Source organism: Hypanus sabinus, chromosome 7 (assembly GCF_030144855.1).
Source record: "Hypanus sabinus isolate sHypSab1 chromosome 7, sHypSab1.hap1, whole genome shotgun sequence".
NCBI lineage: Eukaryota > Metazoa > Chordata > Chondrichthyes > Myliobatiformes > Dasyatidae > Hypanus > Hypanus sabinus.
The window spans coordinates 74,712,357-74,739,657 of NC_082712.1; the positions used below are offsets into that span (position 1 = coordinate 74,712,357).

At 39.7% G+C, this 27,301-nt stretch overlaps 1 protein-coding gene across 5 annotated transcripts in view; it reads right to left on the reverse strand.

Moving 5' to 3' along the window:
• The window catches only part of cntln (centlein, centrosomal protein), a 515,524-nt gene that overhangs the window by 303,037 nt on the left and 185,186 nt on the right, over positions 1–27,301 (reverse strand). For all 5 annotated transcript variants that reach the window (XM_059974898.1, XM_059974895.1, XM_059974896.1 and 2 more), the window contains one exon: positions 988–1,113. In XM_059974898.1, the coding sequence (XP_059830881.1) occupies positions 988–1,113 (126 nt within the window). The remainder of the gene's footprint in view (positions 1–987; positions 1,114–27,301) is intronic.

Below are 27,301 nucleotides of genomic sequence, written 5' to 3' on the forward strand. Positions count from 1 at the left end.
CTTTCTAACTGGCAGAGCTAGCTTAAGGGGCTTGAGGAATTGAAGGGCCAAGTGGCCTTCTCCTGTTCCAAATCCATTCATATACATAATAAAGATGAAAGTGATGTGAACCCTGAAGTTACAAGTTCTAAAATATATTTAAAAAGACAGGATGCCGGCAAATGATTGCAACAGATGAAATTATGAAAGCACACTAATATACAATAAATGTGAATGGCATTGCATGATCACTTTTAAATTAAGCAGCGGCAATGGTATTTGTTGAAATACTGGTGGTGTTGCTTTTTCCACTGATCAGATAAGAAATACAGTTAAATGCTATTCAAAGGAAACTTCCACAGACCATTACATTAGAAGCAAAACCTTTACTAGGGCATTACACGTGCAAGTTTCCAGATATTCAGTTCTTTACTTTTGAAACTTTTACAACAACTACATTCAAGGTGCATAACTTTCTAATTACTTGGTAGACCAAAAAATGCATAACAAAACACATAACTCTGAATCAAAACTGAAAAAGTGTCTTCCCTGTAGTAGGGCAATAGTTATCTAAAGGAAAAGTGTAGGGACCAAGGATGGTCAGGTGACACAAATGTTTTCTGTGCCATCTATAAGAGGGAAATGCATGCAAGTTAATCACAACTGATATGTCAAGTAAAGTGGAGGAAGATAAGTGAAGGAAGTTAGATGAGGCAAAAGAAAAACATTTTGGAATAGAAACAAGTAATGCTGGAAACACTCAGGAGGCAAAGCTGTATTTATGGAAGAGATATAGAGTTAATGATACCGGTTGAAGGCTCTTCGTCAGAAATGGGAAGGAGATGGATTGGTCAAGGTTTCTTTTAAAAGAATCAAGTCTCTAGTAAAACTACTGTACAAAGACCTGGGAATTCCATAGAATTTGCATCAACTATTATTTAAAAATAGTAATTGGAACTTTACTAAATAAATAAGAGGACAGCAATCAAATCTGCCATCAGATATTACCTTAAACTTCAATAGCTTTTCAAGGTTTTCTATCTTCTGTTGCATTTTATTTGTTCTCATAATTTCCTCAGGTTTGTGCCGAGAGTTCTTCGGAGAAAGAGACCTGGAGCGCTTCACGGACTGATTCTACAGAAAAAAAGAAAATGCCGTGGCAAAAGCCAAATCTATGCGATCAGACAAAGCATAGAGCAGAGGAGCTGTTCAGTAACAGATGACTGAATGAATTAATTTCATTCAATTCATTTCACTTCCATAAATCTCACCCCTTCTTTCCCCATTTTCTTCATCTTTGAGTAATATTTTGAAAATCATTCTTAAATTTACTTCCACCACCATTTGAGATCATGCACACAATTGCTACAAAATCAAAGTCTCATCTTTACTCTAAGTACTTTCTGAAATTAACAAAATTTTAAGTATTGTTGCAAGTCTTCAACACCCAAATTGATTAAAGCAATCCAATAGAGTGGAGGAATTCACTTCAAAAATTAAGGAGCAAAAGGATTCTTTAAACTGTTGGGTGATGCTTTGCCAGTGAGTTTATCATGAAGTGAAATGTTTTAGGTGTAGACGGGAAACCCTTTACACACAAACCAAATGTAGCTGCAAATGAGCAAATATTAATTTTTTTTACAATCAAATTTTCCCTCAACCTTTTGGCTCTAAGGAAAACAATCACAACAGCTCCAGTCTCTCCACAGAACTAGCATCTCACATTCCCAATAAATCATCTTTGCACTCACACTCTTGAAACTACAGTCCCTGGAACAGAATACATTATTCTAGCTGAGGCTAAATAAGTGTTTTATGGAGTTTTAGCAAAACTTCCTGCTTTTATATTCTATTTCTCTATTGGTAAAGCTAAGACTCCCAGATGTTTATTTTTAAAAGCAGGTCTTTTTAACTTGTCCTATCACCCTCAAAGATTTATGTATACACCCTGCCCCCACCTCCCCTGGTCTTTATTCCTGCATTCCTTTTAAAAAGACATACTTAATGAGACATAAAACATTTTAGTTCCAGTAAAGAAATGGAGAATACTAATAATGAATTATAAAAACTTGATATAGAATACCAAAGGAATAACAAACTGAATTATAACAATGTTACCACTAAAGACTTCCTGCAAATCACTAATGAGTGTATTCATTTACATTTACATTGTTTCTTCCAGAATAATGATCTCCCATCAGGGAAGGCTCATGGGTTGAAGACATTGAAATCCAGAGCCTCATTACAAATAGGAGATACAGGCTGGTCTAATTGCTCTATGAGGGAGCAGATTTGGATATGATAGGATTATAGCAAACAAGTGGGAAAATGAATTTTCTACCCCCACAACCCTCAACTTCACTGCCTTTTGAAATGCTTTCAACTGAAGGAAGGAGCTCCAAACAAAAAGGACTAAATAAACTAGCGGGTTTTGGAATAAAACAATAGAATTTCTAAATTTGAAAATGGTACTGAATTGATAAAATGGCAAGTCAATACTGAAGAGGACTTTGTAATTACAAAAGGACATGATAATGTTAAAGGAGGGGCAAAAATAACTGGCAATTAATGTACAACACAAATGAATGCAATGCAAGTTTGCTTTTGGTTGACTGCATATAGCAATTAATCAACATAAAGTTTATGTGCTAATTTTATATGCACATGCTATTTTCCCTTCTATTCTCTGTGTGCAAAGAAAAATCCATGAGCAATGCTGACTATCAGAAACCATACATCCACATATAGGTTTATCCCACGTAAATTAAGCTGGTACGTTCTAAAGAACCCTTGGTTATCGTAAAATTCATACAGTGGGAGGTACAGTAAGCCCTTAACTTTTCTTCGAAACACTAGTCATTCTCCAGCTATTAAGAATGTAGTAATGTAAAACTCGCTTGTTTTGACAATCTGAAGCTATTTATCCAAAACACATTGGAGTCAGTCAGAATCCTTTAACACAAAAAAGGGGCTTTCAGTCCACCTTATCATTGCCAACCTTCTTGCCCATCTGCAATCATCCTGTTTGCCTGCAGAAGCCCCATATCCTTCTGTGACTTGTCACTAAATGTCCATTTAAATGCCTCCTGAAGATAGTAATTATATCAGATTCTACGGCCCCCTCTGGCAGCATATTCCAGATATCAACTGTCATCGCCGTAAAAACTTACCTCTCAAATCCCCTTTAAAACACCTTCCTCTCAACTTAAGCTTACTCTTTCACATTTGTTGCCCCAACCATGGGAAAAAGATTTTGACAACCTTTTGCACCCATGTTGAGCTAATTAATTTCATCAACTTTGCATCTAAGTTCATCCTGCCCTTAGGTTCACTTGATATATTTCTGACACCCCTATCCCCTTTCATGATCTGTCTTAGTCTGTGGAGATGAACTGCCTACCAATATCTTTTATAAACCTACCAATACCCATGGCTATCTTGACTATAACTCTTCCCACTGTTTCCTGTAAAAATGATATTGCCTTTTCTCAGTTCCTTCGTCTCTTCCACGTCTGTTCCGAGGATGTGGCTTTCCTTTCCAGGACATCAGAGAACAGGGTTTCCTTTCCTCCACTACTGATGCTGTCCTCAATCACATCTCCTCCATTTCCCTGACCTCCACACAAACTCCATCTTCCTGCAGCTTAACAGGGATAGAATTCCACATCCTCCCATACCACCCCATGAGTCTCTTCATCCAACACATCATTCTCCACAACTTCAATGGGATCCGACCACCAAACACATCATTACCTTCCCTCCCCTCACTCTCTGTATTTTGCACAGCGAGTTCCCTCCATGAATCCCTTAACAATTCATGCCTCCCCACTAATCCCCCACCTGACATATATCCCTCAAACAATGCTACACCTGCCCATTCACCTCCTCCATTACCTCCATTCAGGGCCCTTTACAATCTTTCCAAATGAGGCAACACTTCACTTGTGGATTTGTTGAGCTCATCTATTGTATTGTGTTCGCGATGCAGCCTCCGCTACATTGGTGAGACACAACATAAATTGGGAGACCACAATGTCAAACACCTATGCTCCAAGCACCAAAAGCGTTATTTCCTGGTGGCCAAAAATTTCATTCCTATCCGCATTCCCGTTCTGACATGTTGTTTTGTGGCCTCCCTTTTGCCACAATGAGACCAGTCTCACTGTGGAAGAGCAATGCCTCATAATCTTTCTAGTTAGCCTCCAAACTAATGGCAATTTCTTCTACTGGTAATTTTTTCCCTCCCCCTTCTCTTTTCTTCAATTCCCCATTCTGATCTCTTACCTCTTTTCCTCACTGGAATATCACATCTCCTTCCCTTTCTCCCATGCTCCACTCGTCTCCCCCATCAGATTCCTTCTTCTTTAGCCCTTTACACCTTTTCCACTCACCTGGCTTCCCATAGGACCTTCTAGCTATCCTCTTTCCCTCCCCCCACATTCTGGCTTCTTCCTCTCCCCCCCACCCCCTTCAAGTCCTGGAAAAGGGTTTGAGCCTGAAACATCGACTGTTTAGTCATTTCCATAGATAGTGTTAGACCTGCTGAGTTCCACCAGCACTTTGTGCATGCTGCTTTTATCCATCAATGCTTCTTCCAGGTCAACACTCAGGTTCCACTGAAAACAAGCTCAGACTGTTCAGTGTTTCCACCGAACTGAAGTACTCAAATCTAGGAAACATTTTGGTGAGACCCTATGCACTCTTTCCTGTGGAATCACATTATTCGTCCTATAGTGTGGCATCTACTGTAAATGTCCTACCCTAATATGACATCTCAAAAAAATTGTACCACACACTTATCAAGATTAAATTCCATTTGCCAACCTTCTGCCCAACTTTCCATCTGGTCTAGATCCAATTGTAGCCTTACCAACCTTTCTTACTATCTACAAAACCAATTTTCAGACTGTTATTGTTTGAAAGAGCACAAATACTCAAGAGGACCCTCCTGCCCAACTTAAACAGCTTCTTTATTTCCTGTTTTAAAAAAACTGTTAAATGTTATTGGTTTCATGTACCTGTGATTGAGCAATGATCTCCCTCAGCCTTTACAAATAAAACCATTAATTCACAAACTGAATTAAATAAAACTCTTCATTATCACAAATATTCATTCAGGGAATGTTCACTAAACAAAGGAGACCTGTTAAACAAAATATTTCTTCTTCTGGTAGAGTAAAAACACTAAATGTTTGTTGATGAAGAAAATATTTAATCTTTCACATTAGAAGTTTTACCTAAATGAATAAATTAATACTTTGAGTTATTACAAGCTAACATAAATCACTGATTAGCCATAGATGACTTTATGAAAACTGCCTCAGGCAAACTCTGAACAAGTTTTTAGATAAACGTACAGTGCATGAAATTTACTGAACAGTCTCACCGTCCAATTCCTATTTTAAAGGCTGGAATTCCAACATGAATTAGTCTATTGCAATATTTATTGCAGCTCCAATCATTCAGTCTAGCAATTGTAACCAGGATTTCAGCTTCTTCAGTCACTCATCATCACTGAGAATGCCAACTTGTACATCAGATGCATTGAACTGTCTCACCTGCCCTCCAGACCTTAATCCCCACCATCAGTCCACAACTACTCATTACTATTCCAGAAACTAATACATGATTCTACCAGTGCCTATTAATCACACACGATTGGATCAAGTTCCTTTCCTCTCCTGGCCACGAAGTGCAAAGCTGAACCTTGGGAGCCATCTCTCAGCAAATATGGACAATTCAGTATATTTTCAATGCAGTCTTTCATTACCTGAGAATACCTAAAATCCAGCACAAAGTCAAGTGGTTGCCTCACTAGCCCAGCAACCCAGGTTCAATACTGAATTCTGGCACTATCTGTGTAGAGGATGCCTGTTTGCACTGTGACTCTGTGGATTTCCTCCAGGTGCTCTGATATCCTGCCATGTTCCAAATACACGGAAGTTGGTAGGTTGTGCAGCTGGATCCTAGATTTCCCATCAGATCGCCAAAGGGTAGTAAGGATGGGCTCCCTCACCTCTGCGCCTATGACGCTCAACACAGGGTTGTGTCCCGAGTCCCCTTCTCAACTCCCTTTACACCTACGACCGTACTGCCACACACAGCTCCAATCTGTTGATCAAATTCGTAGATGACACAATTTTGATTGGCCTTACTTCTAATGGTAATGAGACAGCCTACAAAGGAGATGTTGACAGCCTGACACAGTGATGCCAGGATAACAACCTCTCCCTCAATGTCCGAAAAACAAAAGAGCTAATTGTGGATTACAGGAGGAACAGGGACAGGCTCGGCCCAATTAACATCAATGGAACAGCAATTAAGTATGGTATATCATCACCTGAACTGTATACACCGGAATGTGGCAAGAAAGAGCACTACAGCATCTATTCCACCTCAAGTGAATGAAGAAGTTCAGCATGGGCCCCCAAATCTTCAAGACCTTCTATAGGAGCACCATACTGACTGGTGGTATGGGAACTGCACCAACCTTGATCGCTAGGCACTGCAGAGTGGTACAGACAGCCCAGCGCACCTGTAGGTGTGAACTCCATTGAGGACATTTAGAGCAGCAGGTGCAGAAAGAAGGCCTGGAAGATCATCAGGGACACCAGTCACCCCAACCATGAACTTTTCAGCTACTTCTGTCCGACAAATGCTACCGCAGCATTAAAGCCAGGACCAACAGGCTACAGGACAACTTCTTTCTACAAGCCATTAGACTTCTAAATTCACATGACAGTACAGAGTTATAATGCAAATATATTTACTTCCTCATGTTGTGGCATGGATGTAAGATTTAAATAAATTCTAAATTCTAATGATGATTGTAAACTGCTTCTTGTATGTAGGTGAATGCTAAAACCTGAGGAGGAGTTGATGGAAATGTGGAGAAAATACAATGGAGTTGGACAGAATTAGGGTAAAAATGTATGCCTGGTAAATGTAGATTCAGTGGGCTGATAGGTCTCTGTGTTGCTTCTTTCTATACCTTTAAAGCTTATGGTCCAATGTCTTGGTGTGACCAGTGCCTCTAAAACTTTTCAGAGCCATGAGTTACTTACAGTAGGCAACTTAAAGCACGAGAGACACACCATCAGCTTTCTCCCAAAAAATCCCAAAATTCACCAGAATAACTAAAACAACCTCAGTATCCTTTTCCAGACCAATACCCCCACCATTAGTGTAACTGAGTGTAATTAGTACACTCAGTTCGCCCAATTGGACAAGTCACATCATCCATAACTCTGGCATCAGACTGCTAAAACAATGTTTCGTAATTATACTCCATTATGAACATAGATACCCAAAGAAACAGTTCAAAGATTTTCTCAAAGCTCGCTTGAAAAGGTGCAACATCCCCACTGGCTCGTGAAATCATTGACCTGTGGCTACTCAAAATAGAGACGAAACAATCTGAATGACATGGAGAATCTCAAATTTCTTACCTGAACCATACACAAAACAGACATAAATTGCAAAAAGAGGATTCCATTTCTCAAACTACCTAAAAGCATTTGGTTAATTATTGTCACATGTACCAAGGTACAGTGAACAATAACAGAATGAGGTAGATTGTCAGATCAAGGCTCCATCTTATTGTGATAAGGGAACATTCAATAGTTTTATAACAGTTGGGTAAAAGATCTCCTTTTGTCTGCTGGAGCATATTTTTAAGGCTTTTTTTTAATCTTCTCTCCAAGGTAAGAGGGAGAAGACAGACTGTCTAGAGTGGACGGGGTCTTTGTTCATGCTGGATAGTTTCCTGAGGCAACAAGAAGTATAGTCATAATTCCTGGAAGGAAGGTCAGTTTCTGTGATGTGCTGAGCTGTGTCCACAACTCTGCAGTTTCTTGTGGTCATGTGCAGAGTAGTTGCCATTCCAGGCATTATGCATCCAAAAAGGATTATTTCAATGGTGCAATTGATAAAAATTAGTGACGATCAAAGGGAACATGCCAAATTTCTTTAGCTTCTTAAGGAAGTAGAGGCAATGGTGAGCCTCCTTGGCTGTGATTTTAACATAGTTGGACCGGACAGGCTATTGATGATGCTCATTCCTAGGAACTTGGTCACAACCCATCGACCTCAGCACCATTTATGCAGACAGTAGCATCTGCACTACCCCCACCTTTTGTCAATGATCAGCTCTTTTAGTTTTGCTAACACTGAGGGAAACATTATTGTCATGACACTGTGCCACCGCACTCCGTCAATCCTCCTCCTACTCTAATTTATTGCTGTTAGAGATTTGGCTCACTGCAGTGGTATAATTTACAAATTTCTATATGGAGTTGGAGCAGAATATGACCACGTAGTCTTTGGTGTGCAGGGATGAGGAGGCTGAGCCAGAACCTTATGGAGCAACAATGTTTCGAATAATTGTAGCACAGGGGTTGCTGTCTGTTCTGACTGATTGCAGTCTGGAACAAATTGTGGATGGAGATTGATTTTGGTGGTGTGTTTGATAGGAATTATAGTATTGAAGGTGGGGAATAATCAATAGACAGTAGCTGTCTTTATTATCCAAATGCTCCAGAGAAGTGTGTAAGACCAGGGAAATGGTGTCTACCATAGACCCATTTTAATGGTAGGCAAGTTGCAGGGGGTTGAGGTCCACTTCATTTTGCAGCCTGTTATAGCAAGGAAAGTCATGCCATAATTGAAGGCTGGTTTGGGACTCAATTGTGGACTGGTATTGTCTTTTGACATCTCTGATAACTTTATGGAGTTCATGTCTCAATTTCCTTTAGAGGTCAGAGTCATGTGATTCGAATTCTGCAGTCCTCGACTTCAGTTGGAAGCAGACTCCTCACTTATCTCAGAGACCTAAAAACTCACACATCTATAATGAAAGCAAGATATATTCAACCACAGGGTGCTGACTCAGAAGATGATAATTATTAGCCACATGCAAAGTAGTGGAAAACAGTTTTATTTTATAATTGAAGCATTGAAAACTTAAGGTTTCTTCATTGAAATGCCAGAAAAAGTACCTTTCGCTACAACCCGACAGAACTGTTTTTAAGTATCTGACAACCAAAACTACGTTGCTATCAATTATCTTCAAAGTCCATTATTACAGAGCTCTGCAGCATTTACAGGTTAACACAACAGAAAAGCACACACTTGGCAGCTTAGTTGTAATCCACTGTTAATACACAAAGAGTGCCATGTGCATATATTCAATCAGTCCCTTTGAGGACTGCAGTAGTCTTTGGTATTCCAAAATAAATTAAACAAGTAAGCAACAATTATCAAATTCCAAAATGGGAATTGTGTGGGGAGGCTTAGAAGTCATTCAAAAAACAAGCAAAGGAGAGAACAGAAAATCTGATTTCACTTTTGCACACATCAGGATTGCTTCCCATAACGAAATATGATAATATTAAAACATTTCCAGGTATTGTGACATTGATCTGATAATGTTACTGAACTGGTAACAGACCAGCAGCTGATCAACCTTTAGATCTCTAGATCTTAGCACATTCGCCAGGCAATGAACTGTGGAGATAACTCTTCCCACATGGTAGTAGATCAATGGCAGTAGTCTAATATTACAAATCTGAAACAGCCCTTAAAACTAGCCTCAAAGTTCAAAAATGCTAAGTTTATTATCAAAGTACATATATGTCACCATATAAAACCCTGAGATTCATTTTCTTGTGGGCATGCTCAATAAATCCATTAACCATAATAGAATCAATGAAAGACCCCACCAACAGAGCAGACAACCAGTGTGCAATAGACACTAAATTGTGCAAATACAAAAATAAAGAAATAATAATCTGATCAAGCATTGGTGTATTATAGTTATCAATTATCAAACAAAAAAGAACAAATACCATTATCCAAATAAATCAAGGCATTTGCCAGGGTGACTTTTGAAGCTCTCTATGGCTTTGGCTAGCTTTAAACCCGTTCTCTAATTTACTGAGTCAGACGAAATTAGGGTATCAGATCAGAGACAACCAAATGGTTTATATCTTGACACACACTTCTATACATAGATGATTTGAAATTATACACTCCTTTATGAGTAAAGCTAAAGCAATTTATTCAAATAGTAGAACCATTTTCAAAAGCTGTAAACATGAACTTTGGACTAGGTAAATACAGAACATTAAACATAAAGTGCAATAGAGCTAGTAGAATACTAAACAAAGATACTGTACACAATACAACCAATGGATGAATTGGAAACATATAAATATCAGAGATACCAGCTAGCATAGAAAATAGATCATAGTGCAATAAAGGGAAAACTTCTGACAGAACCTAGCTTCATGGCTTAAGAAAATCTAGCAAACTGAGTTCTACAGTAAAAATATAACAAAGGCAATAAACACTTTTGCTATACCCATATTAACGTATTCTTGATCCAAAACTGATCTGGAAAATTTACAGATAGAAATAAGAACTGAAATGACAAATTTTAGTAAACACTATGTACATTCAAATGCACTTAGATTAACATTACCTAGGACAAAAGGAAGAAGGGGAATAACAGACAAAGAATTTGCACACAGTCAGATAAAATATATCTAAGGATATACTTTCATCAACAAAAACAGGATTCAGCACTCCACACGAGAATATGCAACTCTGATAAGTATTCACGACTAAATTTAAATGAAATCACAACCCAGAAAAATGAAGACATTATTACCGTTGAATAAATTATCTAATGGAAAATCATGACTTTCATAGACCCATAGAACACTACAGCACAGTACAGGCCCTTCAACCCTCCATGTTGTGCCGCCCATATAGTCCTTAAAAAAAGTACTAAACCCACACTACCCCATAACCCTCCATTTTTCTTTCATTCATGTGTCTGTCCAAGAGGCTCTTAAATACCCCAATGTTTTAGCCTCCAGCACCATCCCTGGCAAGTCATTCCAGGCACTCACAACCCTCTGTGTAAAAAACTTACCCCTGATGTCTCCCCTAAACTTCCCTCCTTTAGTTTTGTACATATGCCCTCTGGTGTTTGCTATTGGTGCCCTGGGAAACAAGTACTGACTATCCATCCTATCTATGCCTCTCATAATCTTGTAAACCTCTATCAAGTCCCCGCTCATTCTTCTACGCTCCAAAGAGAAAAGTCCCAGCTCTGCTAACCTTGCTTCATATGACTTGTTCTCCAAACCAGGCAACATCCTGGTAAATCTCCTCTGCACCCTCTCCATAGCTTCCACATCCTTCCTATAATGAAGTGACCAGAATTGAACACAACACTCTAAGTGCGGTCTCACCAGAGATTTGTAGTGTTGCAACATGACCTCTCTACTCTTGAACTCAATCCCCCTATTTATGAAGCCTAGCATCCCATAGGCCTTTTTAACTATCCTATCAACCTGCGCAGCGACCTTGAGCGATGTATGGATTTGAACCCCAAGGTCCCTTTGTTCATTCACACTCTTAAGTAATTGACCATTAATCCTGCACTCAGTCTTCTGGTTTGTCCTTCCAAAATGTATCACCTCACACTTGTCCGTATTGAACTCCATCTGCCATTTTTCTGCCCAACTCTGCAGCCTGTCTATATCCTCTTGTAACCTTCGACAACCTATAGCTCCATCCACAACTCCTCCAATCTTCGTGTCATCCTCAAACTTACTCACCCATCGTTCCGCCTCTACATCCAGGTCATTTATAAAAATCACAATCAGCAAGGGTCCCAAGACAGATCCCTGCGGCACTCCACTAGTCACCGACCTCTAGGCAGAATACTTTTCTTACACAACTACCCTCTGCTTTCTTCCTTTAAGCCAATTTTTTATCCAAACAGCCAAGGTTCCACTTATCCCATGCCTCATGACTTTCTGGATGAGTCTCTCATGACAGACCTTGCCAAATGCTTTGCTAAAGTCCATGTAGATCACATCCACTGCCCTACCCTCCATCAATTTCTTTTGTTACCTCTTCAAAAAAACTCAATCAGGCTCGTGAGGCACAATCTTCCCTTCACAAAGCCATGTTGACTATCCATGAGTAGACTGTACTTCTCCAAATCCTCGTAGATCCTATCGTTAAGAATCCTTTCCAGTAGTTTGCATAACATTGATGTAATACTCACCGGTCTATTGTTCCCAGGTTTCTCCCTATTACCTTTTTTAAACAAGGGAACTACATTTGCCATTCTCCAGTCTTCCGGCACTTCCCCTGTAGCCAAAGAGGATTCAAAGATCATAGCTAATGCTCCTGCGATCTCTTCTCTCAATTCCCACAACAACCTGGGGTGTATCATATCCGGCCCTGGGGATTCATCAATCTTAATGTTTTTAAGATCCAGCACTACTTCTTCCTTAATCTCCACATTGTCCAGCACACAGGCCCACTCTACTTTGACCTTATCTTAATCAAGATCCTTTTCACTTGTAAATACTGAAGCAAAGTATTCATTTAGGACCTCCCCAACCTCCTCTGCTTCCAGGCACATGTTGCTCTCTTTATCCTTTAGCGGTCCCACCTTTGTTCTCCTCAGCCTCCTATTCTTCACATATGCATAGAACGCCCTTGGGGTTCTCCTTAATCCTACATGCCAAGGCCTTCAAAAATACATAATAAAAGACCAACAAATTCAAGACGATAAATGCAGAAAATGCCTAGAGAAACCAGAAACTAGGATCCTGCCGCAGTTTAACTCAGTCTGCTTATTTACACAGGCACAATCAAGTGGCAAACTTCATTCACCAGAATACAAACTTATAAAAGAAATCACACCTTACTATAAATACAAGACTATTCCAGTTCCAGAGTCAGAGCCCCACAAATTATTTTACAACTGATCCATTATTACAGATAGCTCAATCCATAATAACCGTCCAGGTATAATAATACAGGATAAACAAGCAAATACAACTTACTTAATAGATATAGGCATTCCAAACACACACAACATACAGAAATCAATAAGTGAAAAATACCAGAAATATACTGAATTAAAAGATGAAATTGAAAGACTATGGAACATGAACATGATATACATTGTCTCAATAGCAATGTCAAGAATTGGTATCATCTCAAAGTCACAATACCAAACACTACTAGAATAGTCCACAAGTTCCCAGCAGTTGAGAAATGAGTGTACTTGGCCAGCTTGAGATGAGGAAAAATAAAAACATAATAATAATAAATGAGTAATAAATATTGAGAACACCAGATGACGAGTCTTTGAAAGTGAGTCTATATATTGTGGGAACAGTTCAGTGATGGCGTAAGTAAAGTTGAGTGAAGTTATCCCTTGTGGTTCAGGAGCCTGATGGCTGAGGGGTAATAACTGTTCCTGAATCTGGTGGTGTGAGTCCTGAGGCTCCTGTACCACCTTTCTGATGGCAGCAGTGAGAAGAAAGCCTGACTTGGGTGGTGTGGGTCCCTATTGATAGATGCTGTTTTTCTGCAACAATGCTCCGTGCAGATATGCTCAATGGTGTGGAGGGCTTTACTGTGATGGACTGAGCCATTTGCTTTACATTTTGTAGGAATTTCCATATTTGTACCATTTCTGTACCAGGCTGTGATGCAGCCAGTCAATATACTCTCCACCACTCATCTATCGAAGTTAGTCAAAGGTATAGATGTCATGCCAAATCTTTGCAAACTTTACATAGTACAGGCACTGCTGTGCTTTCTTTGTAATTGGACTTATGTGCTGGGCCCAGAACAGGTCCTCTGAAATGATAACACCGAGGAACTTAAAAGTTCCTGATCCTCTTCAACTTTGAGCTCCCGATGGGGACTGGCTCATGTACCTCCTGCTTCCTGCTCCTGAATTCAGTCTCTCCAAGAACCCATTGTCTCCTCCAAGATTTGTTTGTTGTCCCTCAGAATTAATAAATGTGTATTACTTCAAGTGTCAAATGCAACAGAGGCATTGCACTCAACACCTCAGCTGTTGAAGTGAATCAACAAATCAGTATAGCAACTATTCTGCACCTGACCACAAGAAACAGCAAACAGTTGAAGTGGTCAGGAACAGTAGGGATTGAAGGTTTAGGAGTATTATGAAAGGAATTTTTCATTCAGAAGGTAACTGAAATCTGAAACTCACTGCCTAAGTGGGTGGTGGAGACAGCTGGTCTCACAACATTTAAGTAGTATGTAAATGAGAACGTGAAAAGCCATGATATAGCAGGCTCTGCACCTTGTACAGGGAAAATGGGATTTGTATAAACAGACCCTGTGTGGCACAGGCATTAAGGCTGAAATGTCTGCTTCTTTGCTGTAACAATCTATGACAGTAGGCAAGCACTGCATACTTTTGAGGTAATTCATGATACTCAGCAAAAAAATATCCTTGTAAGAAGGCTAGTTTCCAAGGGAGGGGTGAATTAACCATGGCTAAGCAAAGAAGCTATAGGGTATTAAGTTTGAAAGACTAAAGAGTACACAAACAAAAGTTAGCAAATAAACTCTGATAACTGGGTTAAATTCAGAATCCAGCAAAGGAGAATACACCTAATGAGAAAGAGAAAGATAAAGTAAATTAAGAGAAAACTAGCAAGGAATCTGAAACTGGACAATGAGTTTCTTGAAGTAACTAAGATAGTTCTCTGGGAATCATTCCTGGAAATAAATCTGTTTACAATACATTCAGCAGCCACTTTATTAGGTACTTCCTGTCCCTAACAAAGTGGCCGCTAAGTGTATGTTCACTGTCTTCTGCCACTGACATCCATCCACTTTAAGGTTCGACATGTTGCACATGCAGAAATGCTCTTTTGCACACCACTCTTGTAACGTGTGGCTATTTGAATCAGGTTGAACCAGTCTGGCCATTCTCCTCTGACCTCACATTAACAAGGCACCTTCGCCCACAGAACTGCTGCTCACTGGATGCTTGTTTCTCGCAGCATTGTTTGTAGCCTCTCAAAACTGCTGTGCATAAAAATCCCAGGAGATCAACAGCTTCTGAGACACTCCAACAACCCCGTCTGGCACTAACCATTAGTCCATGGTCAAAGTCACTTCACCTTTCTCCATTCTGATGTTCGGTCTGAAAAACAACTGAACGCCTTGACCATCTCTGCATCCATTGATTGCTGCCATTTGATTGGTTGATTAGATATTTGCATTAATGAGCATGTGCACAGGTGTACCTAATAAAGTAGCCGCCAAGTGTATATTAATGACTTGGAGGATGGAAGCAAATACACAATTACTAAATTCGTGGATGACACAAAAATAGATGGCAAGGTAAGATGCAAGGAAGATACAAACAGCTTATCAAGAAGTACTGAGAGGTTAAACAAATTAGCAAATGGAATGTAATGTGGAAATCTGAAGGATCCACTGTTTTCCCAGCATTTATGATGAATAAACTCTTCTTGGGCTTCCAGCCAGGTATAGGTATCGATTATAACTGACATTTCAATGACAACCTCTGCTATCTTCATCAGGGATGCCTGGGAATGTCTAGTCCAGCAGAATTTATAACCCTGCATTGGTTAGTCCTCATCCAATCATGCTTCTGCTCTCTCTTGTTTACAATCAAATTTCGGTTCTTACTTAGAGTGAGACCTTCTGCTTTAATAAAATTCTTTTCCTCTAGTTTTATTTCAACAGCTTCCTTTGCCGGGCAGCCCCAAAAGCCAGTGGCGCAGCACAGTAATTTTGTGTCTTCGAAATTAATCCCATGGCCATTACGAATGCAGTGTTCTGCTCCAGCCGATTTCTCCAGGAAATCCAAATGGATACATCTCCTGTGCTCCCCAATGCGGGTCAAAGATGATCTGGGATTCAAGGCAGCTGGTGTTTAAAGGATTCCCTTTGAATGTGGAGCAGCAGATGTCGACCAGACAGGACATACAGTGGAAACCCACATCAAGGAGCATAGGAGGTGTATTCATTTGGGTTACCCGGAGAAATCAACGGTAGCGGAACAATGCATTCTCAATGGCCATAGGATTGACTTTGGCAGCACAAAACTATGAAAATGGCTTTTGGGACCGCCTGGTAAAGGAAGCCATTGAAATAAAACCAGAAGAAAAATTTTTTTAACAAGACGAAGGTCTCGCTCTGAGAACTGGAATTCGATTGTAAACAAGGTTGGAGAGTGGAGACCTGATTGGATGAGGACTAACCAATGCAGGGGTATAAATACCACCAGACTAGACGTGCCCAGCATCATACCTGATGAAGATGCCAGAGTTTGTCATTGAAAAGTCAATTAAAATTGATACCTGTACCTATTGGAGTATAAAAGTTGCATTATTTGCTGTGTAACCAAAACTATGTAGTCAGCTTTGAAACTTGCTATTTGCTCTGCATGTATCCAAAATGAAATCTTAAGAATGTAGAAGACAATGGTGTGTTAATAAGAAGAAGCTAAGAGATGTAGATTATGTAGTCTGAGTTTGCTATTTGCTATGCATGTAACCAATTTAGTAGGAGAATGAAATCTTAAGAATGTAGAAGACAATGGTGTGTTAATGAGAGGTAGCTAAGAGATGTAGATCAGCACATGATTAAGTCAATGGGTAGAAACAATAGTGGCAGATGTACTTGTGATACGCAACTATAAACCGATTGGATATGCTAATGCAACTAAACCAGGAGATTGCTATAAAACATGCTATGTCCAAGGATCGGTGGGCAATCAGCGACTAGCTCACTGACTGTCTCAGCTTTGATTTGCAAATTAAAGTTTAATACTTCTTGAAGAATCTTCTGCGTCTCCTGGTCGTTTGTGGGGCACGAAAAACCACGACATACCCAGCTGAAAACCCGGGAAGGGTTTATTTGTGGAAATCTGAGGTTGTTCACTTTGGAAGGAAGAACAAAGAACAGTATCATTTAAAATGGAGAATCTTGCAGCTCAGTGAAATATTTGGGTCCAAGTGCATGAAACACAGAAAGCTAGTTAATGGAACATAGCCTCTTACTTTAAACACATTTATGTATTTAAGTGAGGAAGACTTACTACACCTGTGCAAGATACTAATGAGACTAATGAGTGTTGATAGCCATTTTGGTTCATTGAATGTGGTTTATTGAGGGTTTATGTGAATGATCCTGTACATAAAGAGAATGTCCAATGGGAAAGATTAAGCAAGTTAGAATTCTACTCATTAGAGTTTAGTGGATTAAGTGGTTATCTCATTGAAACATACAAGATTCTTGGAGTGCCAGGCAAGATTAAATGCTGAGATTATGTTTTCTCTTAGGAGAGTGCAGATGAACAGGGCATGGTCTCAGAAGATGGTGGTGACTATTTAGGACCTGAAATGAGGAAGAATTTTTTCTTGCCATTATACCTGCCATTTGTTGATGGATCTAATCAAGAAAAGGGCAAATAGTTTTGAAGAAAATGCAGTAGAACAGGTTTGAGGAACATCAGATCAGCTGTTATCCTATCAAATGTCAGAGCAGGCTTGAGGGGCTGAATGGCCAATTCCTAATGCTTATGGTCAGTTAAATCACGACTGCCAAATCAACTACGTTTTCCCCCCACTGCGTCAAAGTTCAAAATAACTTTATTATCGAAGTACACACTGTATACGTCACCATAAACTCCCACGAGATTCATTTTCTTGCAAGTATTCACAAAAAATACAAACAATAGAATCAATGAACAACTGCACACAAAACAACTAATGTTTAAAAGACAACTGCAACTACAAAGAGAAAATAATAATAATAATAAATAAATAAGCAATATATATCCAAAGCTTGCTATGAAGAGTCCTTGAAAGTGAGTCCACAGGTTACAGAAACAGTCCAGTGTTGGGGCAAGTTAAGTTGAGCAAAGTTTACTCCTCTGGTTTAAGAGCCTGATGGTTGAGAGGTAATCCTCATTCCATTTCATTTTCTTCCAGTAAAACACAAATGATTCTGACCCTAGTTTCTTCCTCTCAAAATACTTATCAGACTTTTTCACTACTTCCATGAGATCTTTTACTGTCTGTATTTGTTAAAGTGCCTCATTACCAGATTCAAGATAGGAAGTTCACTGGTTGCCTCTGTCACATATAGTTTTTGAACTCTCTTGAATTTACTCTTTGCATCCATTCTCATAGATACCCTTCCCAACATGATCAACAAGGGGATTTAAGTCGCCATAATTATTGCATTGCTCACTTTATGGGCCTCCCATTTTTGCCTTTCAATGTGCTTCAGACACCTGGATCACCAAAAAGCATTACAAGACACCGGAAAAATAAGTATTCTCTAATTTCACCTTAAGGTGAAACAAATTCATGTCAGTGTCTTTCAGTTGCAGTATGGAAACATATATTGTATTCCAAGCTCTGCTGGGGATAAGATTATCAGATAGACAAAGGAAGTGTCAAGGATGCACTGAAAATCTTCTTGAAGAAAGGCAACACCCCCACTGATTTCCTGGGAACCTCTAGCCTATGATCACTCAAAGTAGAAAAGCAACAAATGGCATAGATTTCAGAACCTCAAATGTAAATCATAGAAGGAGTAACCCCTTTACAAACTCCCCAACCATCACTTGCTTGGCCAAGCACCTGTTACATCTGTGAACAAATCCATGGTTTCTACACTCTGGTCTTTTCAGCTAACTCAAAGATTAAAAGTAGATAATTCTCGAAGACTTGTTCAGATTGAAAAAAAATCATAGGCCACTTGGTCATTATTTCCTGCTATTTCCCCATTACCTCCTTGACATGATCACCTGAAACTTGATCTTCACACATGTTCATTATCTGAGCAATTAGTCACAAGGAACAATTGAAACAATTTGGCAATTTTCTTGAAAAAGGCAAAGGATGAATGATGAGCTTTGCTTATGCAGAGTGACCAAAACTAGGTGTCTTAAATACAGATGATCATTATTAAAACTAATACAATATAATGTGCAATGTACACTGGCTTCAAAATTGAACAGAAGTTGATTTACCAATTAGTGGTGACAATGTGAATTCACTAGCACGTGGACCAGCTGACTTTGGAGAGAGAAATACTCAATAATGAATGATGGAGGAAGTTTGCATAAAACAGTGGCATGCACTAGCTAGGCTGAATGGCCTATTTCAGTGCCATAAGTATTATTGAATCCTTAGCTACTGCATCCTTTGAGATACATATAACTTTTGCTGCAGGCAATAAGCTAGTGAGCAAGCGTAGGATGCTACCTTGTTCAGTGCCGCAGGCCGTGCTGGAAGGCTGCTTTTCAAGACCTGCAACAACAGCAAAGCAGCAGATACCCACTCCCACACACACCTTCAAACAGAAATCACACGGCAAAATATGACCAGCAATTTAGCATTTAGAGTCTAACAACCAGGAGGTTGCTAGCAGAGTGACCGTGATGCCTACCTCAAGTCAATGTCAGCTATTTAATGGTAAATCCACAAGCTCCAGTTGCTGAAAAGTGATAGGATGACAATAGAGTGGCTTCTTTCACAAATCAGAAGCCTAACGTTTATGGCGAGGGAGGAAATCACCATGACTGAGGATGGCTAGATGAAGTAGTTTAGATTACATGACTCATTTGCAATTCTGGAGTTATTCATGGTCTTGACACCATTAAGGATTGTGATGTAAGTTACATATCAAAGATTCACTGAAAACCTCCTTGAAAAAATACAACATTCCCAATGATTCCTGGAAATCTAATGCAATGTAATTAATGCAAGTTACATTAATGCAGTATAAGATACATGATCTCGAAGACTGAGAATTGGAGAAGTAATTCCATGTCAACTTCTGCACATTCCTCCCATTTGGTACAATCATTTTCAGGTGCATCATAGTGCATCTCAGAAGCATTACAAAAATATCTCTATGTAACTTGGTTAGATTCTGATAGATGGCCTACAGCTAGTTGTTAAGAGGTATCTTCAAGATCTGGAAGCCTAGATTATTTTAGAATATAGAACATTACAACACAGTACAGACCCTTCAATTTGCAAGGTTCTTCCGATCTTCCGCACCTACTCTAGTATCAATCTAACTCTTTCCTACCATACAGCACTCATCTTTATATCAACCCTATGAGTTAGAGACTCTCAAACATCCCTAATGTATCTGCCTCTACCATCACCCCCTGGCAGCATGCCCCACACACTCTCCACTCTTTATATAAAAAACTTAACTCTTACATTCCTCCCCATACGTTCTTTCTTCCAATCACCTTAAAATTATGCCCGTGTACATGCTACTTTTGATCTGGGAAAACGGCACTAACTGTACACTTGAACTTCGCCTCTTATCATCTTGTAAGCCACTAACAAGTCACCTCTCATCCTGCTTTGCTCCAAAGAGAAAAGCACTAGAGGAAGAAATAAAACACTCAGGAGCATACAGCTAAAAGCACACTTTCCTTTAATAACATTTCAGGTGAGTCATATATCCAGATCAAAATTCAGGGTTCACTACCTTGCTGGTTCACCGAAACCTCTCTCTTCCTTTGCTTAAACAAAACGAAATTGCAATACATCGTTCTATCCTTACATCCCAGGATAATTTTTTCCCCCTAAATGAAGGTGAACAATGAAGTGACAATGCCTCTATTGTCTTGGTCCTGCCTCCACCAGACCCATTATCTCTTAAGGATGTTTACATAGATCTGATACAGGCAGTGTCTACACAATTTCAGATTAGTATTTCATCTAGCACAAATGGTATTCTGTGCCCATCTAGACACAAACAATTACAATGCCTATAAAACATTTTCACCCCCCTTGGAAGTATTCATGTTTTATTACTTTACAACATTGAATCACAGTGAGTTTAATTTGTTTTTTTTTTGACATCATCAACAGAAAAAGACACGTGTGTCAAAGTGAAAACAGATCTCTAAAAAGTGATGTAAATTAATTACAAACATAAAACACAAATATTGATTGCATAAGTATTCACCCCCTTTCATCTGACCACCAAATCATCACTGGTGCAGCCAATTGGTTCTAGAAGTCACATAAATGGAGATCACCTGTCAAGGTGTTTCAATTGATTGTAGTAAAACTACATCCGTATCTGGAAGGTCCAACTGATGGTTAGTCAGTATCCTGGCAAAAACTACACCATGAAGACAAAAGAACCCTCCAAGTAACTCCGCGAAAAGGTTATTGAAAAGCACAAGTCAGGAGAAGGCTACATGAAAATTTCCAAGTCTCTGAATATCCCTTGGAATACAGTTAAGTCAATCATCAACAAATGGAAAGAATATGGCACAGCTGTAAATCTGCCCAGAGCAAGCAGTCCTCAAAACCTGAGTGACCGTGCAAGAAGGGAACTAGTGAGGGAAGCCAACAAGAGACCTATGGAGGAGTTACTATAGAGAAGCTACAAACTTCAGTGGCTGAACTGGGAAAGACTGCACATACAACTGTAGCTCAGGTGCTTCACCAGTTGCAGCTTAATGGGAGAGCGGCAAAGAGAAACTCGTTGAAAACACTCACATGTAATCTTGGCTAGCGTTTACTAGAAGGCATGTCGGAGACTCTGAAGTCAGTTGGAAGAAGGTTCTATGGTCTGATGAAACTAAAATTGAGCTTCTTGGCCATCAGACTAAACGCTAAATTTGGTGTAAGCCAAACACTGCACATAGTCAAAAACACACCATCCCTACCATGAAGCATGATGGTGGCTGCATCATGTTGTGGGAATGCTTCACTGCAGCAGGCCGTGGAAGGCTTGTGAAGGTATCAGTTCAAATGAATGCTGCAAAATACTGGGAAATCCTTGAGGAAAACCTGATGCAGTCTGCAAGAGAACAGCGACCTGGGAGAAAATTTGTTTTACAGCAAGACAATGACCCCAAGCAAAGACCAAAGCTACACAGAGCTGGCTTAAAAACAAGTTAATGTTGAGTGCTGAAGTCAGAGTCCAAACCCCAATCCAATTGAGAATTTGTGGCAGGACTTGAAAAGGGCTGTTCACTCATGATCCCCATGCAATCTGACAGAGCTTGAGCAGTTTTATACAGAAGAATGGGGAAAATTTGCAGTGTCTAGATGTGCAAAGCTGATAAAGACCTATCCACATAGACTCAAGGCTATACAGATGCTCCCCCCCAATACAAAGGTAGAGCGTACCTATGAAACCTTTCTTAAGCCAAAATGGCGCAAAGTGAATGACCATTAATTTATATGGGAAAAATTTTTGTTAAAGCAAAAATCCTCTTTGTAATGTGAAAACAGGTTACTAATGTAGGTCTTTTATAAAAGCGAAGTGGCGTAAAGCGAACATTTGAAAAGCAAGGCACACCTGTAATTGCTGCAAAAGGTGCATCTTCTTGAAGAGGATGAATACTTATAAAACAAAATAATTGATTGCATATTTGTAATTAATTTAGATCACTTTGTAGAAATCTCTTTTCACTGTGACATGAAAGAGTCTTTGTTCTGTTGATCAGTGTCAAAAACAGCCAAATTAAATCCACTGTGATTCAGTGTTGTAAAACAATAAAAGATGAAAACTTCCAAGGGGTGCAGAATACTGTTTATAGGCACTGTATATCTTACTTACGCAACAGACAAGGATATACAGACATTACAACTTCTAAAATAGGTTTTGACAAGACCAGAAGGATCCCAGGCATGCCAAATATCAGCATGGACTAGCTTTGCATTTAACTGCACCTCCTTGTCCTGCTTCTGCTGCCAATATATTTGAAGACAATGAGGCAGACTCAGAAGGTCAGAAATTACTCAATCATCTATCTGCAAACATTCATGGCTCATAATGTACAGTATCCTAACTTCAATTCAGACTACCTCATCTTAATCCACTACCCTTTCAGCCTCTGCAATGCAGCTACTGCACTGAAATATCTTTAGAAACTTTCTAAAGGCACTTGGAATTGTCACCCTATAACCATATAACATATAACCATATAACAATTACAGCACGGAAACAGGCCATCTCGGCCCTTCTAGTCCATGATGAATGCTTACTCTCACCTAGTCCCACCGAGCTGCACTCAGACCACAACCCTCCATTCCTTTCCTGTCCATGTACCTATCCAATTTTTTTTTTAAATGACAATATCGAACCTGCCTCTACCACTCCCATCCACTCCATAATGTACTGGTTAGGCACAGGAGTACATTCAGCCAGAGACTCATTCCACCAGATGTAACACTGAACGTCATAGTAAGTCATTCCTACCTGTGGCCATCAAACTTTACAATTCCTCCCTCACAGTGTCAGACACCCTGAGCCAATAGGCTGGTCCTGGACTTTATTTCCACCTGGCATGATTAACTTATTAATATTTAATTATTTACGGTTTTATATTGCTATATTTCTTCACTAATTTTGGTTGGTGCGGCTGTAACGAAACCCAATTTCTCTCGGGATCAATAAAGTATGTCTGTCTGTCTGTTCCACTGGAAGCTTGTTCCACACAGCTACCACTCTCTGAGTAAAGAAGTTCCCTCTCGTGTTACCCCTAAACTTTTTCCCCCTAACTCTCAACTCATGTTCTCTTGTTTGAATCTTCGCTACTCTCAATGGAAAAAGCCTATCCACATCAACTCTATCTATCCCCCTCATAATTTTAAATACCTCATTCATCCCCCCCCCCTCAAGCTTCTACCCTCCAAAGAATAAAGACCTAACTTGTTCAACCTTTCTCTGTAACTTACGTGCTGAAACCCAGATAATATTCTAGTAAATCTCGGTACTCTCTCTATCTTGTTGACATCTTTCCTATAATGCAGAGCCCAGAACTGTACACAATAATCCAAATTTGGCCTCACCAATGCCTTGTACAATTTTAACATTACATCCCAACTCCTATACTCAATGCTCTGATTTATAAAGGCCAGCATACCCTACTGTGTTACTACTTTTAATTGTACCCATTCATATAAATAACCAAATATAAGTATATGCTACCAGAGCTTGTGTGCTTCCGACACCATTCCTATTGGGTCTTAATTATTCTGCCAAGTCTTCCCCCCCAAAAATATTAGCATTATAGTAACATTTCAGCAGCATTAGCAACACATCTTAACAACATGGACCATGATGCAAAAAACATCACGTGTTTTTCCAGTGTTGATCAGTGTCATTCAGACCTCAATTATTAATTTCATCACCTGGTTCTTCAACCCTTTGGAATTGTTTTCAAATCTAATTTAGTTTTATGCCATGAAGATTTGTTAGTGGCACAGTCCTGATGTGAAGTCACCCTAACTTCCATGCGGACCCAAATGCAAAGCTGCCTATAATTCATCACCAATCCCATTAAATGAACATGAAGCCACAGAATGTTGATGTGGGAGAACGTAAAGTGTCAACATAATAGCTTTCAGTCGGCATCAAAAAGTACTTGTATGTCAAGTCACACTGAATGAGCTCTGAATTTCAATAAATTGTAGTGTGGCTTCGTTACAATATCTGGAAATGGAGACACATGAAGAGGTCACCCATGTTACTGCTCCTTTCTATTGGCAATGTTGCTACTCAGTTGGTGCTATAATGTTCTTCTTTGGCCATATTCCATGAGTCAGGTTGGTAAAAATTAAAAAAATGACATAACAAATCATTCAGTTTTTGGCTGCAAAACTCAACCAATAGATGCCCAGAAAGTCAAAGATCCACCTACAAGAATTACTCCAAGCCAAATACAACTCTACCACTTCCACATATGAAAAGGAAATCCAGAAGTACGTTTTTGACGAATAAGTAAGACTGTCAATCATCTATAGGGTTTGAAATGCAGATTGCATCTGACAATAGGCTAACACCTCTTAACGCATCAGAGTTCACCTAACTATTGATTTTGCTTCCAGAACATACAAAGCTGTTTCACATCTGAAAAGATTTTGAGTCATTGCTTTCAAGCTGATCAAAAGCTGGTTTCTCTTTGACCCAATTTTATACAACTTTGCAAATGAAAAGATTAAAGAATAAAAGAAATTTTTAAAAATTGTTTAATTTCCCTGCATATAAGCAAGAAATAATGATAAGGATTCAAACAATTTATCCACAATAAGACAGTCACCATCTTTTTGCCACTTGGAACAAGACAAATCTCTGCCCAACACGTTAATGTTGGTGCATCAAGGAAAAGATCAATTGTAGCAGATAAGCGGTGGCCTTCTCAAATTGATTGTGGATCTTCTGTTTCTAAAACTTACGTGGGATTTGGGGTCAATATGTTCAGCCAACAACTGTACCCTAACCAATTCAACGAAGACAAATATTTTATCAACTGCCAGCATAGGAATACCTTGGTATCTGCTATAGTTAAGAGCAGAAGAGAAAAAAGATCAGATTCAGAATTAATATCACCAGAATATGCCCCCCCCCCCATACCAGACAGTGATGCAGCCTGTCAGAAAGCTCTCCATGGTACAACTATAGAAATTTTAGAGTGTATTTGTTGCCAAATCTCATCAAACTTCTAATAAAGTATAGCTGCTGTCTTGCCGTCTTTATAATTACATTGATATGTTGGGAACAGATTAGATCCTCAGAGATCTTGACACCCAAGAACTTGAAGCTGCTCACTCTCTCCACTTTTGATCCCTCTATGAGGATTGGTATTTGTTCTTTCGTCTTACCCTTCCTGAAGCCCACAATCATTTCTTTCGTCTTACTGACGTTGAGTACCAGGTTGTTGCTGTGGCACCACTCCATTAGTTGGCATAGCTCATTCCTGTACACCCTCTCATCACCACCTGAGATTCTACCAACAATGGTTGTATCGTCAGCAAATTTATAGATCGTACTTGAGCTATGCCTATCCACACAGTCATGTGTGTATAGAGAGGAGAGCAATAGGCTAAGCACACACCCCTGAGGTGCAGCAGTGTTGATCATCAACGAGGAGAATGTTATCACCAATCCGCACAGATTGTGGTCTACGGGTTAGGAAGTCGAGGATCCAATTGCAGAGGGAGGAGGTACAGAGGTCCAGGTTCTGCAACTTCTCAATCATGACTGTGGGAATGATGGTATTAAACACTAAGCTACAGTCAATGAACAGTATCCTGACATAGGTGTTTGCCTTGTCCAGGTGGTGGTGGTGGTGGTGGTGGTGGTGGTGGCAATACTTAATGATGGATACCACTTTTCTGAAGCACAGCTCCTTGAAGACGTCTTAGATGCCACAGGGTCTAGTACCCTTGATGGAGCCAATCAATTTTACAACTCTGCAACTTACTACAATCCTGTGCAGTAGCCCCTCCATATGAGAAAGTGATGTAGTCAGTCAGAATGCTCTCTACAGTACATCTGTAGAAGTTGAGTGTTTTAAGTGGCAAACTGAATCTCTTCAAACTCCTGTTCAAATATAGCAGCTATCTTGCCTTTTTTATAGCTGCATCAATATATTGGGATGAGGTGTGATCACCCAGGAACTTGAAATTGCTCACTCTCTCTAATTCTGATCCTCTATGATGGTTAATTTATGTTCCACATCTTAAGCTTTCTCAAAACCACAATCAGCTCTTTGGTCTTACTGATGTTGAGTGCAAGGTTGTTATTGCAACACTACTCAACTAGTGATATATCTCGCTCCAGTATGCCCTTTTGTCACCATCTGAGTTTCTGGCAATAATGTTTATATCATCATCAAACTTATAGAAGGCATTTGACCATGCCTACAAAAGCAGTTATGAGTATAGAGAGAGTAAATCACTGACATTCCTGAGGTATGTCAGTGTTGATTGTCAGTGAGGTGGAGATGTTATTACCAATCCACACAGATTGTGGTCTTTCATTTAGGAAGATGAGATTCCAGTCATAGAGGGAGGTACAGAGGCCCAGATTTTGTAGCTTTTCAATCAGGACTGTAGGAATGATGGTGTTAAATGCTGAGCTGTTGTCAATGAACAGTATTCTGACACAAGTGTTTGTCCAAGTGATCTGAGACCCTGTGGAGAGCCATTGAGATCTCACCCACCTATTGTGGCAAAAGGCAAATTGTAATGGGTTCAGGACCTTACTGAGGTAGGACTTGATTCTAGCCACGACCAAGCTCTCAAAGCACTTCATCAGTATAGATGTAAGTGTGGCTGAATGATAGTTATTAAGGCAGCTCACATTCCTCTTCATGGGTGCTGGTATAATTGTTGACCATCTGAAGGAGGTGGGAACTTCTGACCGTAGCAGTGAGAGGTTGAAAATGTCTTTGAATACACCCACTTGGCACAAGTTTTCAGAGCCTTACCAGGTACACCATCGAGGCCTGCCTCCTTGCAAGGATTCACCTTCCTGAAAGACAGCCTGACATCGGCCTCCAAGACAAAGATCACAGGGTCACCGGATGCAGCAGGGATTCTCACAACTGTAGTTTTGTTCTTGTTTCAAAGCGAACATAAAAGGTGTTGAGCTCATGTGATAGTGAAGCATTACTGCCATTCATGATGTTGGGTTTCATGATGTAGGA